Genomic DNA, 16,314 nt, shown 5'->3' on the forward strand with positions numbered 1-16,314 from the left:
CCTCGACGACCACAAGGACTCAACGATTGTGTTCTTATCATTGCAGCCCCTCCACTTCCGGAAAAATGGCTTTGAGGCCTAAGGCCCATCATTTGGGTAGATATTCCTGATAATGATGGTAATTACAATTTTGATCCTTGAATTGTCCTTATAAAATTGAAAAAAAAACTTGAAATTTTTCGAAAAAGAAGAGGGGAAAAGGGTGTGCCAAGGCTCACTAATCGCTGCAGCGGCGTTCGTACCTTGGATAAAGCTTGTACCACCAACCGATTACTGTACAACTAGTTCCGATCCGTGATACTCAGACCTGGGTAAATTAGTAACCGTCGTCAATTCTACCCAGGAAAGATAATCAAAGTTATGAGCAAGGCTATTCCCATAGGTATCCATAGCGCATAGTTCGGAATTAATTGGAGGTAGTATTGGAAAGGTTAGCGCGGCTAATTCACAAGCGAAAAGTGCTCTGAATCTATGGACGTCCTCCCGAGATGCATCCGTGGCCAGGTTATAGCGCTATAAACGAAGCGAGTTAGTAGCACTTTTATGCACGAACACTAAATTACGCAAACACGTCTTTTATACTTTGCAATGGTCAAACGCATTCATTTGAAGAAGAAGATTTGGCAGAATTAGCGAAAGCAAAGGGACCCTAACATCTTTGAGGACAAGTTCACGTCAGGTTCTCCTATTCGCGCTCCAGTCAAAACGGTAATCTTTTTTCACTTTTAATACTATTTTATTGTCATACGTAAGCAGAATCATTAAATTACAGTGACCAGCACTAAAAAAACTGTTTTAGGTAATTGAGTGCGTGCCTAAGATTAAATCACCAATTCCTAAGATAAGCAGGAATCGCTTTATTCTTTATTTTATTTTTTTAAGCTTCATTCTGTCTCATCTACTGTCAGCATCAGCTGATGCAGTGACAAATAATTTCAATGTATTCAATAATTCATTTGTATAGAAAAAAAACGTTGCTACCTTCAAAGACTTTTCAAGGGGATGGGCGGTCCTGTCGAGCCATGATTGGCTGTCGGCTCCACCTTGCTCCGCCCATAACTCCACCCACTTGCTGGGTCCCATCATGCTCTCCGAGAACAAATTAAGATATGTTAGGGTAACGAATATTGTCGCTCTGTTCCTCATTCATAACATTTCAAGCAATCATGCAATAACAAATCCAAAAACACACCAAAACAGAGTTTTTAGTCTCTTTATTAAAAATTTCACTCTATTCATTATTCAATACAATCCTTTTTGGGAGAAAAACGCTTAAGAATGACACCTTATAAAATATGTCATTTGGAATCATATACAAGTACGAGAATGAATTTGAAAACACAGGTAGTTGTCCAAGTTATTTAAGACATGACGCAAAGTCGTTCAGTACCCGGTCACAACTTAACATCTTAGATCCTATACTGTACGTGTATATATGTATATGTATATGTAAATATGAGAATGCATAACGATGTCTTAATATGCTTTGAATGATCATCTCATGTCATAAGAATCGATCAATAATCGACCTGAATCCAGTAAAATTCCAATTTATAAACGATATATGTCATAGTGATGACATAGGTTTTAGGAAAGCAGTGTAGAAAAATCTATTTCTTAAAAGATGTTAAGAATCCTAGCGAAATACTGCTTCTGGTAAAAATTACATAATACGAATTACAGTAATACATAAAGTTACTATACTTTTTTTTTAGAGTAGAACGTCATTGAAACAAGTCACCCTGAGTAAACGACGCTGATGAGATACATGCATACTTACGGCTCGTTTCAATAATCTAAGCGTGGGCGGAGTCTTGCTGTAGACTCACCGCAGCATACGCAAGCAAGCAGCTGAATGATCTTTGATCTTTGAGGTTAGGAAGCGAGCATTAATTAACCGGGAGGGGTTAAGGCGTACGAGCTACCAGACGCCGCCGCACACACGCCCGCGCCGCTTGCAAAACCTCGCCCATCGCTGAAAAAATTTCCAATGAACCGCAAGTATATACGTACTATGTACATCGCAGATGTGTGTGTGCAATACTTTCAAGAAAGAATGACGTTGATTAGGCGCTTAGTGTGGAGGAGCACCCGAGGTGGATATCCGAACCGGGGACGGTTAGGAAGAAGAAGAAGAAGAAGAAGAAGACGTTTAGGGCGGAATTATAAGTGAAAGAGCCGCACGATGAGTTTAAAAAGCCGAAAAGAAAGGCCGTGATGGGGACGTGTAAAGACTGAACAGGCTATCACGAGGTTTTCTGGATGGTGTTGGCGACAGGAACGAATATTGCATACTGCTCGACGATACCGCTGGTGATGTGGAACGTCGAAGTGTGGTGGTGATTGGCCGGAGGTTGCTGAAAAAATCAATACACATCAATTTCACTGTATGTTGATTCATGAAACGATTCTCGTATCATATTTCTCACTTTCTTCTTTAGTATATCTCTGACTAATTCGTACAAAAATTTTAACCAAATATTTCCACAAAAAACCCAGCGGAAACGATTTTTTTGTTAAAAGATCGTGAAATGTGTTATAGTCGAAGCTTACAGGTATCACAGCTGATTCCATTGGACCCAGAATACAACAAATAAGGAACACTATAAATACTAGGGGCGGGTGTGGTGTAGCGGTTAGAGGTTCCGCTTCCTGCACGATCGATCGGAGGTTCGAATCCGCCCTAGTGCTCACCAAGCCTTTCATCCCTCCGGGGTCGATAAGTTGGTACCAGACTTGTCTGGGAGGATAAAAACACTGACTTGACACATCCGCTAGCCACCGCAAGTCATTGTATAGGCCAGATACACGTTCGTAAACCCCAAACGATTCTGAATTGAAGTGAACGTGGGGGCGCATCCCAAGCGGATTGAATAACGCCAGAAACTTTATCCTTTTATCCTTTATAAATACTACTGACAGATTTGTAGCAGACAGCAGACAGTCTCACAACTCTCTAACTCCATAAAATTTCGTTTCCGATCGATTGATCAGTCGAAAACCCGTGTTGACTTGCGTCACGCTTTTCGGATAATGCTGCGAAGTTCGAAAATCGAAAAATCGCATAACTGCCCGACCAAAATTAGGAATTCCGCAAACCTTTTGCCGAAGAGCTTCGGATCATCGATGGTTTCACTTATCATGTGGCCATTTTTTAACAAAACTATTTTTGAACGAACACAGATGTGTAGCGGCTAGTGTCGCGACTCGCTTGTCGCTCCCCACGAAAAGAACGGCTGGGAGCGTTGATCAGCCGTGCCCCACAGCAAAATGCTCGCGCTCATACCAACGAGCTGGTGCATAGGCTGCCCTCTTCGGCAAAGCTCCGCCCACTCGCACCCGGGCAATATAAAGGTCCGGTTTCACCAGTTCGTCTGTTTCATTTCTTTCCTGATTTCGTGATAGAGTTGGCTCGGTTACTCCGGCATATCACTTCGCCTTTGTATTCGCTCGTGTGCATGCAGTGGTATTGCGTTCTGTATCGTGGGTTAATATGAATATTGCGCACGTGCTCGACACGTGCTGCGAAAGTATAGTAGGATGGGAAAGGAAGAAGTGAAGCACAATATTGTAGGGAGCGCCACTTTGTCCCCATAATCCCTTGGCAACACGCGGCCAGAGCTAGATGACATGGTCCAAATATAGTTCGCTCTCCTCCTTTAACCAGTTATATATGAGTTCTTCTTCACGATCGAATAATGTAGCGTGTAATAATGAAGAAGTTAACAAACAGTGATGAGATAGCGTTATTGGGCAGGAGACAAAAAAACTCCAGCAGGCATGCGTTGAACACTAAGTCGCAACAGCTAGGTACGTCATACGATTAATGTTTGTAAGAACCCATCCGGACCAAATATTCGGGCGATAAACTCATCGGAAACAAATTTTGGGTTAAGTGATCATAAAATGTCTTGTAATGAAAGCCTGAAGGTACTCACCTAGCAGAATATCCACGTCGTTTCGTCACCGACAACGCGGATATAGGTTGTCTAATAAGTGAAGTGCTGGAGATCTTCTGTTGTTGCTGTTGTTGCTGTTCTCGTTCCTGCGCTCGTTTGAGATCTTCAACGTAAATGTCTGGGATCGGTAGATCACATTGGTTCGTCATTACCATTGTGACCGAAGCAACACCTGAAGGGAAAATTCAGAATTTTGTTCCCGATTTTTTTTTTGTCCTAGCGCTTTGCGTCATCACTGACCTCGTAGCCGCTTCTCGTAATCCACCATCTGCTTCCAGAATCCAACATTTGGCCGAATCACTGGTCGTGCCGATTTCACATAATGATAGGCTTGTCGTAATGTCATACGTTCATACTTCACCAAGTATATCATCACCAATGAAGCGGATCGTGAAACACCAGCCATACAGTGTACGAGGGTCTTACCACCATGATCCTGAAAAGCCTGCGCATACTATAGAGGAATTCATACACTCCTCCCATTTTTAGCATTCCCCCACCGTTAAGGCTCTATTCCACTTTACGCTAAGTATGAACAGCTACATTCTAACATAAAGAACTTGTCTACATAACTAGTATTTCCTACGATGATTTATAGGACCGCATTCCTTTTCTACGACGAAACAACCGTCATAATTCACCCATGACTGAGTTTACAGTCATTTTTCTACTTGAAAACCCGTTTCAAACTACGCACGAACAAATTCCATACGAGAAACGTTATAATTCGGAAAAAAAACATCCTTACAACAATCTGTTCACCTTCACATTATACGCAATCGAAATTAAAACTGAAAAGAAGACTCAAATTCGGAAAAAAAAATCGTAAATAGGACGGAAAATAAAGCTATTGGTGCCCATTCTAGGCACACTCATTTATTTGCAAGGAACAATTACTAAAATTTTCCTAAATGTTCAATATTATTCGAAATTTAGTTCGCTTACTCAGCACTGTTAAATTTTATTTGACAAATTTTAAAAAAATAATAAAATTACTCAAAAAAGTTTAAATAAGCATAAAAATATGAATAAATTCAGAAAATAATCTGAAAATTTACTAAGATAAAGTTAATGAGTATTACTTGAAATTACAAAACATCAGAAATTTTAGAGAAATGAAATAATATGAAAAAAATATGAATAAAGTCGATAGTCATCTTATCCGAAGAAATATGTAATCGAGTTCTTCTCGCTCACATTTTCATTTTTTAGCTCACGACCTACCCTGATCTGATATTTTTGCTGGCCTAATGGGGAGAAGGAAAAAGGAAAAACGAAAAAAAGAGTGCAAATGTGATGCTTTTTCCGCTTTCTACGAAATATTCACTATCGAAATTAATGGTCCTAGAACACTTGGGGATTAACCAATGTCTCCCACAAAAATTTGGTATTCACATCAATTTCGTGAAAAACAGTTTCTGCTTGCCTGCAGGGATTTTTCGCATATTATTTATGTTTATTTTAATTTGATTTCCTAAAAAAACTATAGTTACCGTGAAGAGAGAACAATTTTCATCATGGTGATTTTCCCTCGGTAAAATTGGGAATTAGAAAATTGGTCCTCAAAATTCATTTTCCACATAGTAATGTCTTCAGCACATGATGAAGAAACGTTCGAAATGTTCACAATCGTTGCGTGCGAAAGGTCCTCAACAGAAAACGCTGCACTGTGGCTTTGCTAGCTATGTATTTAGCTAAAAAAAAAGTTAGGAAACGTTATTTTCTTTTCAGACTATCATTTCTGTCGATATGTCGATGTCGATTCTTTCTATAAGACGCAATATTGCAGAACATACGTGCGTAGGAAAAACGGAATCGATCCGACTGGATTTTTCCAAATTGCACACAATGATCGCGGTAATTGAGGGCACTTAAACTTTAAATTCATAATTAATTGATTAAACGTTAGTATTGATTGATTACCAATACAGTTTACCGTTTTAAGCCAAATATATTAGATTTTGACATAGTCTAGCCTTATTTGATGGAGGTTCATCTCGAAATTCGAGAAAGAGTGATTTGCAGAACACCCTATTACTGTAGTTCATTAGATTTACAAAGAGAATCACTAAATTTCCCGGAAATCACTCAGAAAAATACAAAAATATGTAAAAAAAAGTCGTGTTAGTGGATGGAAAAAACCACTCATATCCCTCTCTAACTCTTCTCAATAACCCTATGTCTAAAAATTCCGGATTTTTTTCCGGTTGGTAGAAAAACTCACCTAAACTCGATCTTAAAAATTTTAGTTTCGAACCCATAATAGGATTTAACACTTCTGTCTAGCACTTCCGACCAACTTTGAACTTCGCGGGAGGAACTTATTTTAAAAATCAATTAATCTAAAAAATTACCTTAACAGATTTAATCTTGTCCGCCACTTGATCAAAATAGTCCTGGATACGTGCGTATGGATGATCGTCTATCCGGACTTTCATGTATTCAACTCCTGAAAACACGGCAAAACGTTCAACATATCATAAATAGGACCAAAGGACACCTTTTCAGGGTTGTCAATTAAATGAAAGGAAAATTGAAATGAATTAAAGGTGATTAAAATGGAATGAATTAAAGGTTGTCGATTAAAAAAAAAACTTCAAAAAATTTCCTCTCATTCATCAGTATAATTTGCAGATCCTTATTTATTATTTATTTTTGTCTTATTTTTATTTGCTTCTACTTTAAAAAAAACGATGTTTACATCGGACTGCGGTGTTTTTTTAAATTTCCACTTGGTTCTACATAGTAAATTATTGAATTCCTACATTCCTATCTCCTTTTTTATTCATTTGCCTTAATTTTGTTATACTTTCACTGAGAATTCATGCTTCTTTTATTTGTTTACTTTATTTTATTTGTTTGTTCGATTTGCTGCAAGATATCCTTCACTCCACGCGTATCAGCTCTTTTCGTGGTAGATAAATAAACAGGTAAAGTAAATATCAGCAAGAGAATTAGGAAGAGTAAATACCGATAGACAAATAAATAAACAAAAAAACTGAAAATAAGTCAATATAATTAATTAATAGAATAACATATGTGTGCACCAGCACATCATTAACAATCTTTTATCTGTTGTGCAAGTACACATTTAGAAAAGTACCGTAGTTGGGTGTCCACTAAAAATGATTCCTGCTTATCTGATTTGTCGACAAAAAAATTAACCGAAGGTTTTTCTTTAGTTCCCCTCCTAGGAATGATTAAGGCTGATTACTAATTATTATTCAATTTATTAAGCAGCGTCCAATCAGAAGAGCGTTAAAAGCTCCGCCCCCTTCCCCCAGTCCTGTCGGCAAATCGTTAAAATAGTGCAAAACAAAATAATAATGAAAGATTTATTAAAGACCTGACCCCCAGTTAAAGATATCTGACGAAAAAATTCATAGAGGATCCAGACTTGAATGCGATCCGCCACTAACTTTATGTAAAATTAACTAAATATCTATACCGTATCCATAATATTTTAGTTTCTAGCGCTGAAAACATCCTGAATCCACGTCCCAACATAAATTGCCCAACAAATCTCACAAAACACTGTTAAACAGCTGCATTCCAGATGATTAATTAGACATTAGAGGTTTTAAATGAATGAACACATGCAATGTTTTCGTGTCAGGAACCAACACCAGCTGTAATCAGTTCAATAATTTACTGCTAGCATTAAGCTCACAGAACTAAACATCCCTGTTTGAACACTGTTTCACAACAAATAACATCAAATAGTTAGAGAATGAGTAAAGAACAAACTATATGCTTCATCTGTGTGTTTTTCAGCTGCGCTTGTAGCGATCACCCATAGTTATTACGGAAATTTCCACCATGAGAATTATGAGAATTGATTAACGAGAACGTAGCGATAGGAGAAGTTCAATCAACCAAATAACCTACTGTTATGGGTTGTGATAGTTTTCCCAGAAATTTTCGAGACCTACATAAATCCATAAATATTCTGTTTTTTTCTCTAGTGTAAGAAAAACAATGCATTCATTTTTGTTAACTCCTTTGTATCAGCTATTTACTGGATAAATGAAAAAAAAAATAAAGATAGACAATAAGCTCGTACATTTCTTTTTTTTTTGAAGCCTTTTTTATTTAAAAAAAAATTGTTTTGAGTTCACCTCGAAGAGGTATATGAGGATAGCGGTGAATAATGAGCGTGATCACGTTCAGCCCCCTTCGAGAACCAGAAAACGAAGCGTGGGAAAGTTTTTTTTGTGACCCCGCCTTTCCAACGATGCAACTTATTACGGGTAATAAAACGAAAGCAAGGCGCAAGTGGTCACCAATTTTGCGGATGTATGTTTGTGGGGCCTATCTATTATTAAAGAGTTTCCAACATCGTAAATCTTGAGACGCATTTCTTCAAATCATGGAATTTTCCCGCTTTTCTTTATTATGTACAGGGTGTCATTTGGTAGCACGTAGGAATTATCTTCCTCAATTGACAAATAATATCAGTAATATCACTATACTTGATTTGTCATAGCTTATCCGTTACATGCGCATCACTCATACATTATACTGCTCGTAGCAAAAAAAAATCTTCCTGAAAAAAGGAGTCCAAGGAATCTACGCGAGCAAAGCGATCTCTACTGTGTGGAATTTCTTCGGTAGTTCGAAAAAATTCGAAGATATTTTGCTTGTCAACTGCCGAAAATCAATGATGTTTTCCTCAAAAATGAAAAGATCAACTTATATATTTTTTTCTTATTGTGTTGTTTTTCATGTTGTTGTTAAAACGTTCAAAGTTAATTTTTCATTGTTTACTCTTTTGTTTTTTTTTTTGATTTTATTATGTTCAAAAATTGTTCAAAATTTATTTTTATTCCTATAAATCTGCCTCTATAGTGATTCAATACATTTAACCCCGATAGCAATTCTAGGACAATTCTAAGAATTAAATTAGAAATAGGTCTTCTTTCAAGAAAAAAAAGGATCCAGAACAGGAATATTCCATAGAGAAAGGTGAGTAAATCCAGAAAAACGAAAACGATCACCATCATCAAATCCACCGACCTTGAATGTATGTGTTCGGCTCCTCGGTTGTAGCGTTCACTATGAACACGATCCGTTTTTGTCGAATTTTTTCCGGTTTCAAACATCCGGCACCGGACAGATACAAATGATCGGTGATCTCGGAGATTTGGCCAAATACACCGATCCGAGACATTCTGAAATCAGCGAAAACTTTCCAGTTTTTCTTTTCCTATATTGCAAATCAATAAGTATCGTTTACACGCGACGACGAAGAAAAAAAAAACAAAGAGAAAACAAAACAAAAAAAAAAACGTAGGAAGGTGATGCCGGTGAAGCACGTGATGTGGGCGGGGCTTGAGGAAGTACGTGGGCGGAGAATTTTCATTGCTTATTAGCTCAATTATAATCCTTGTAAAATCTATAATTTCGAGAGGAAACGGTTTAAAAAAATCCTGTCAATGCGTAAGCGAACAACGGAAACAAAAAAGACGGCACTTCAGTGTTCCGCAATTGCACAAAAATACAACGACGTAGTTGACTTAAAGCAATGAAATTCGCTACTCAACAACGCTTTTCACATGCAACATATGCGTTTGTGATGGGGAAAAAAGAGCAACCTCAGGAAGATCTCAAATAACATCGTCTACTGCCTGTTGTAATAGATAACCGCACCAAAATATGTACTATTGACGAGCAAAGACTGACATGAGGAACGTCGAGCGAAGGTTAAGGGAAAAAGTCCATTGCTATTATGCTTCTCGACATATTTTCGAAGACATCAACAAGGCCCCTGAAGCACTGTAGGAGCGGTTACGGTACAAGAAGTCAGATACAACCAGAGAAGTGGTTTGAATACAAAAAAAAACGAAAGTGAAAAAATGAAAATGGAAAAATGAAGCACTGAATGCAGAATGTTTGATCGGTTTCGTTCAGAATAGGGAATGTTTTTGACAGCACAATAGCAGCACTTCTTCCCGAAAAGTTGTAGAATCGCTGCTACGGTTAGAAAAAGCGTTAGTGGACGACATTTAAATGTAAACATAATTTTGACGAATCAGTGAGCAAAAATTAAAATAGAGAATTTTAAAAAATCAGAAAAGTAGAAGAAAAATTACGTTGGATCAGCGAATAAAAAAAAGGATATTGAGTAAAAGTGTAAAAGAAAACAAGATCTTTATTTAAGGCAAAATCCCCGAATAAATTTTCAAAAAATAAATAAAATACTTTAAAAAATATATAAAAAGACCCGCAAAATATATAGACAAATAAATCCAATTCTCATAGAAATAAAAATTTCAAAAAATCAAAAAAAAATTCAGAGCGGCGCAGAAAAACCTAATCTACAGCAGCCTTGCCAGCCGGATGCTATCTTGGCTCCAGATCAAATCCATAAGAAATCTTCTGGGTCAGAAAAAAAAAATCCGTCACTGAATTTTATGCATACAAAGAATCATGCGGTTCCATGCGGATCCTTGCGGTTCATACCTTAGTACTTGAACGTACTAAAAGTATGAACCGCAAGGAGTCGCGAATTCCGCAGCACAAAAGCAGCAGCATGACAAGCGCACCGTGACATCTATTTGTTGTTGTTTTTTTTTTGAAAACTTTTGTGGGCTTTACTGTAGATAGATCTAATAGAGCTAAAAATACGTGACATTCTCACGAGCTACATCCTTTTTTCGCAGGAACAGCCGTCAACTGTTTCTGATCCGCTGGACATTTTACTCCTTAAAGGTTGTCTTTGTTTTACTGGATTTTTCACAAAAAAAAGTAGTCCATGTAAAATACCACCAAACCCCGCGCTATGCACTATCCGAATGGAGAGACGAATTAGTTTGGAATGGGGCCAAGAGAAAAAGTTCCACAAAGTGCAATAGGCTTAACATTCTCGAGGATCATGGCGTTAAATTCATTGTGTAAAGTGCAAGTGCAGAACGTTGGCAGAAAAAAAAAACATATATGGTTGCTAGCATCAAATATGATGGCAGGGTAGGGCCATTGAGGAGGGCAGAGGAGGTAAGGAGGGAGGGGAGGAGGAATTTCTTCTGTATGGCTTCTATACGCTTATTCATCAGCCAGGAGGATGAGAATCTACGGCGGGGGCGGGGGAGGAGGAGATTTCAAAATAATCGAAGATCTTGGAAAATCGATCTCTGTTCAGAAGAGATTGTTTTCCCACACAGACGCCCATCTGATAAGCTTCAAAAGTGTTTTCCTAAGAAAAATAAAGAAAAATTTCTGTTTTTATAAATTAGGTTATTAGGATTTTTCTAAACTTTTCTCACTTTCTTAACCTTAGATTTTTACTATTAATTTGTATTTTACTTATTCACTCATTAGCTTTATTTATTATTAATTATTAATTATTTATATTTTTTCTACATTATTTGTTTATTTTTATGTTTATTGTAATTTTAAGATTTTAATTTTTTTTTCATCACTTTCGTTAGACTCATATGAGAATTTGTTATTATTTGTTTTTGTTCTTATAGAAATTTTCAATTAATAAATTAATAAATAAAAATGATAAATAATTGAAAAAATGAATATTAAAAATTTAGGAGCTTTTAAAATTTCTATTCTAAGCTCACCACACCATATGCAGTTTCGAGGGTGATTTTTTCAAATTTCAAATCCCCAAGGACCTTAAACTTCAAAATAATTCATTTTCTTTATTGAAAAAGAATAATTGGACGTCCTTATAGCTATTCTACGGGGAAATACATTCATTTCATCACATCCAGCCAATCAACCAATTTTGTGTGCAATATTGCGTGATTTCAGTGACATGTGACATTTCGTCACGTAAAGACATCCGCTGTTCATCGCAATGCATTATTTAGCGTTACTTCTTCACTTGATCGGGGGTTTTCTTCTAAACGTAAATCTTAAAATTCGTGAATGATCGAATATTCATTGTGTTGGGTTGAATGTTCATATATTTTATGGACATATAACACTACAAAAATAAATTAAATAAATAAAAAATAAAAAATAAATATAAATATAAAAACCACCCATAAACGATACAATAGGGACGAAATAGGACACAAAACCAGCAAGGAATTAGGCCGCTTTTTTTACGACCTAATAATCCATAGTTTATCTTTGTTTTTCGTTCTTTTCCCTTTCCTGCAATTATCGATTTGTGGCAGCTGTCCACGCGGGACAACTGCCATAAATCGATAGTCGCGAATAATTTCAGCCATACAATCGCTTTCTTTTATTCGCCATTTCGCCAACTTTTCTGATTTTCCCTGAATTCGTTCTTCCACGACCTGCAACGGAAGACCCAATAGGAGATACGAGAAGAGACAAATTCTTAATTCTCAAGGATTGTTGGATTTCTCTCGAGGAAGCGGAAGCAGCATCCGTATGACTCTATTCTCTCAAAACAATCCTTTTGACATGATTCTCTTCCGAGAATACGGGGAAATGTCACATCTAAACTAATCCTTGACAATCAGACAACACTAACCTAATCCGTATTCAGGATTCACGAACGTCACACCGGCGCCATAAACAGGATCGAAAAACAAACTTCACTATTTCGAATATTCAACGAGTTCCCACATAGATGGATGTGAATAATGTCGATGATAAGCCATTCATGGGACGTTGGTTTATTTTTAATGGGTAGATGACAAAGTGCCTGGCATTTTCATAAATCCCTTTGAGACTCGTCCACGAACCTGGACTTAAATTTAGAGTGGTTTGAGGTTTACAAACTCGTGTCTAGCCTAAGGAATAACTTGAGGAGACTAAGGAGTCTGGGCGATGCCTCAGTTCAGTGTGTTTTTCCCTCTCAGACAACTCTGGTACCAATCTGAAGAATTCGGAGGGGTGAACAACTCGGTCGGCTCTAGGAGGTATCGAACCTTAGACCATGTAGTCGCAGACGAACCTCTTACCGACTGCGCTACGCCTTCACCGATGGTATTGATGTCACTATTTTTTATCTTCACTTCCACTAATATTACCGCTATTATTATTATTACCACTACTATTATTATTGCTATTATTATTGTTATAATTATTATTATTTTTATTACTACTACTATTATTATTATTACGAACACTACTATTATTATTGCTATTATTATTATTATTATTATTATTATTATTATTATTATTATTATTATTATTATTATTATTATTATTATTATTATTATTATTATTATTATTATTATTATTATTATTATTATTATTATTACTCTATTCTCTTACGGAAAGAGACAAAGAAGAAGAAAAGAAAGTAATATAGGAAAAACTATAAGAGGATATAAAACTAAAAGAAAAAGAATTAGAATTACTAGAACCATAAGGATTCTTGAAATTGATGGAATTAGAAAATTAGAATTGGTTTCTGTAGGAAATCCAAAGAAATCCCACGAACGACAAAAAAAGCGACATTCCCATCACATGACACAAGTGAATAATCGAAAAAGAACATGCTATGGGCGGGATTTGTCAGGTTAGCTTCGAATTAGTCCTCCGATTCATTGCGACACGTACATATCAACTTTTCTCCTGCTTATTCTAGGAATTCTAGGAAGGAATTAGAAGAAGAGATGGAAAAAAGGACTCAGGTGAAAAAAAGAGAATATGAAGACATGGAACATATGATAATAGTAATAATAATAATAATAATAATAATAATAATAATAATAATAATAATAATAATAATAGTAATAATAATAATAATAATAATAATAATAATAATAATAATAATAATAATAATAATAATAATAATAATAATAATAATAATAATAATAATAAAAGATTTCTGTTGGAGTTGCTTAGGCGCACGGAACAAAAACATTTCGTGTGAGCTAGCAGAAAAGTTTTAAAAATAAGGGAAAAAGAGAAAAAAACGAAAAAGTCGGAGAAAAATGAAGGAATAATTTTAGAGTTATTTACAGAAGTGATCGTGATTTTTGTCTGAGAATCCCAAGGGGCGTGGACTCACTTCGAATGTTTCTGGTAGATATTAATTTCTATTTCTTATTTTTTTTATTTCATTGTTTTTTTCACTCTAAAAGCCGTCCTCGTTTATATTATTTTAGAACATATGTATATATATATAAAGCTGTGGTGCTTCAATACTGAACCATAGCGCCTCACAAATTAACCTAATTAAATAAGATATAGTTCCGAAGGAATTCCACGTCCCATAAGTCACGCATGGGTTTGCCGAAGCCATTTAAATCCACTTTTTACTTTGTCCTATTAGCGCATTTTCATCTAAAATTATATAGACCGTAACCTTATGGTATTCTTACGTTGACAAGTCCTGTACCATCTACATATGTCTTGCTATTGATCTTTCTTCATTTTTTTTCTAGGACTAATAATCTCTTTTAAAAAAATATACACGAACGAAACACAAGAACAAAGATAAAAGCAGATGAAAATTGGATCCTAGGGAGAGTTCCACGAAAAAAAAACACAAAATTACTCAGAAGTTGGTTACAAGAAGTTACGTGTTTATCTTATTATTTATCGTGATATTTGTCGTATTTTCATATTTTAATTAGCATAACTAACTAAAATGTGAGATCAAAGATCAATTTGTACTCGCATATGAAGCATGGAAATCAGAAAGGATGGAAAAGAAGAAAAAATATGGATAAGACGGTGAACGGACCGAGTAAGTGAAGAATAGCAATATCTGTTCAAACTCCTACCAGAGGATTTGAGCATCACCTGACAACGTAACATGAAATATTCAGGCTTCGGGTTCTCGACAATAATTTAAAAATTCTTGAAAATTTTCAACCCGTAGGAAATAAAAAAAGAACCGATGAAGAAGATATTGATTAGATTTCATTGGAAAGGTGGAGAAAAACGAGACCAACACATTTGATTCAGAAAAAAAAATAGAAGCTCAAAATAAAACCAGCCTATTTCTTGTAAAACAGCTTTGTAAACGAGAAGAACGAGGGATCAATTCTCGCTTCGTGTCCTTCCGGAGACAACAATGATTTTCTGGCATCGAATATTAGTCAGTGAATGATAAGGGAAATCATCATAGAACAATAGAAAACAATAGAATATGAATCATTTAACTGTGTTTTTGAGGTGAATCACAGGAAAAAGTCTTCGGGATTCGATTAATGACCATTGGGTTTTTACCATCGGCGAATGAGGACCACTTCAGCACAAAAAAAAATTCGTTGCTATTATCACTAGCAGGAGAAGTGCAAAAAAAAACTTGTGTATGAATTAAAATAAGCTTTTATAAGCGAAAATTTAGAAGAAGAAGAAAGAGAATCTTTCAGTCAAAAACAAAGTGAAAAAACGAGAATAGGTCCCCAAAATCTACATATAGTCTTAAATAACGATAGAATTTCTTCAGAGCATAAAAATCTCCTTGTAATTTGTGAGCTTATCAGATTAGGTAATGCCATTCGGTAACTCCTTTCTCTCTTTTCTCTAGGCCCGATGGATCCTCTCAGAGAAAATGTTAACCCTCAAGAAACCATGTGGAAACGAGGTTTGCTACGTTTTGAGAATGATAGTCTGCAAATGTCCTGCACCGGGTTTTTTTTTTAATTTTAGTCTTCATTAATGAATTTTAGTATTTGATATGTTTTGTACGAAGTTGCTTTTACCAATTAGCTGAAACTATTTTACCAGGTTGCAAATGTCTCAGAAATGCCAGCTAGTATCGTCTGATGGCTATTTTCCCAACCCCGACTAGTTTTGGTCGCCTCAATGCGAAAATCAAGGTTGATTTTACCAATAGAGATGTTCTTGTCGGAAAACATGTAGTATCAGAGCCAAGTTCTATGTAATGAAAAATGAATGATGGAAAAATTTCGTCTTTCCGTTACATTCCCTCAGTTGTTACGATCCTAATGTATGGAGGATTCTGCACACGATTTCAGAAGCACGGGATACTGTACCAGTACATACACAGCATGTTCGTAGAAGTTGTTTTGTGTGAACTGTCACAAAATTAAAAAAAAATAACTAAAAAGTATCTTCAGCACAGAAGAACGTCTATGGAAACGGTGCAGTAATAGCGCAGCAAGAAGTTGCACACATTCACATTTCCTTACATGAATTTATAATTCTAAAAAAAAATTAATTCTAAGAAATGATACAATTACAGTACACAGTTACGTTCAAAAAACAAGAATTTTCGTATAATAAAAATAAATTTTAGGAGTGTTGTCATCATTACAGTAGAGGCGTAAATAATAATAAAAACAAATACAAGCAGCACAAGAACTAAGCCTGCAGCGATCTAAGCTGCCGGATTTCCATGTCGTCCACGACGACGACGAGGTGAGACATCGAATAAGCTACACGGAGCGGCTAAATGTTATTCGATGGATGCTGTTAGATGATTTGTTTTGACTGGGACGATGCA

The 16,314-nt window shown here is 36.0% G+C and overlaps 1 protein-coding gene across 1 annotated transcript; it reads right to left on the reverse strand.

Annotated features, from left to right (window-relative positions):
* Nucleotides 1–2,191: 2,191 nt before the first annotated feature.
* On the reverse strand, nt 2,192–9,129 carry RB195_004728 (uncharacterized protein; the record flags this gene model as incomplete). The annotated part of the gene is made up of 5 exons (XM_064182703.1): nt 2,192–2,357; nt 3,939–4,131; nt 4,200–4,395; nt 6,314–6,408; nt 8,976–9,129. The coding sequence occupies 5 exons, from the start codon at nt 9,127–9,129 to the stop codon at nt 2,192–2,194; spliced, it is 804 nt and encodes a 267-aa protein (XP_064033970.1).
* Nucleotides 9,130–16,314: the final 7,185 nt, after the last annotated feature.

Source organism: Necator americanus, chromosome I (assembly GCF_031761385.1).
Source record: "Necator americanus strain Aroian chromosome I, whole genome shotgun sequence".
Lineage (NCBI taxonomy): Eukaryota > Metazoa > Nematoda > Chromadorea > Rhabditida > Ancylostomatidae > Necator > Necator americanus.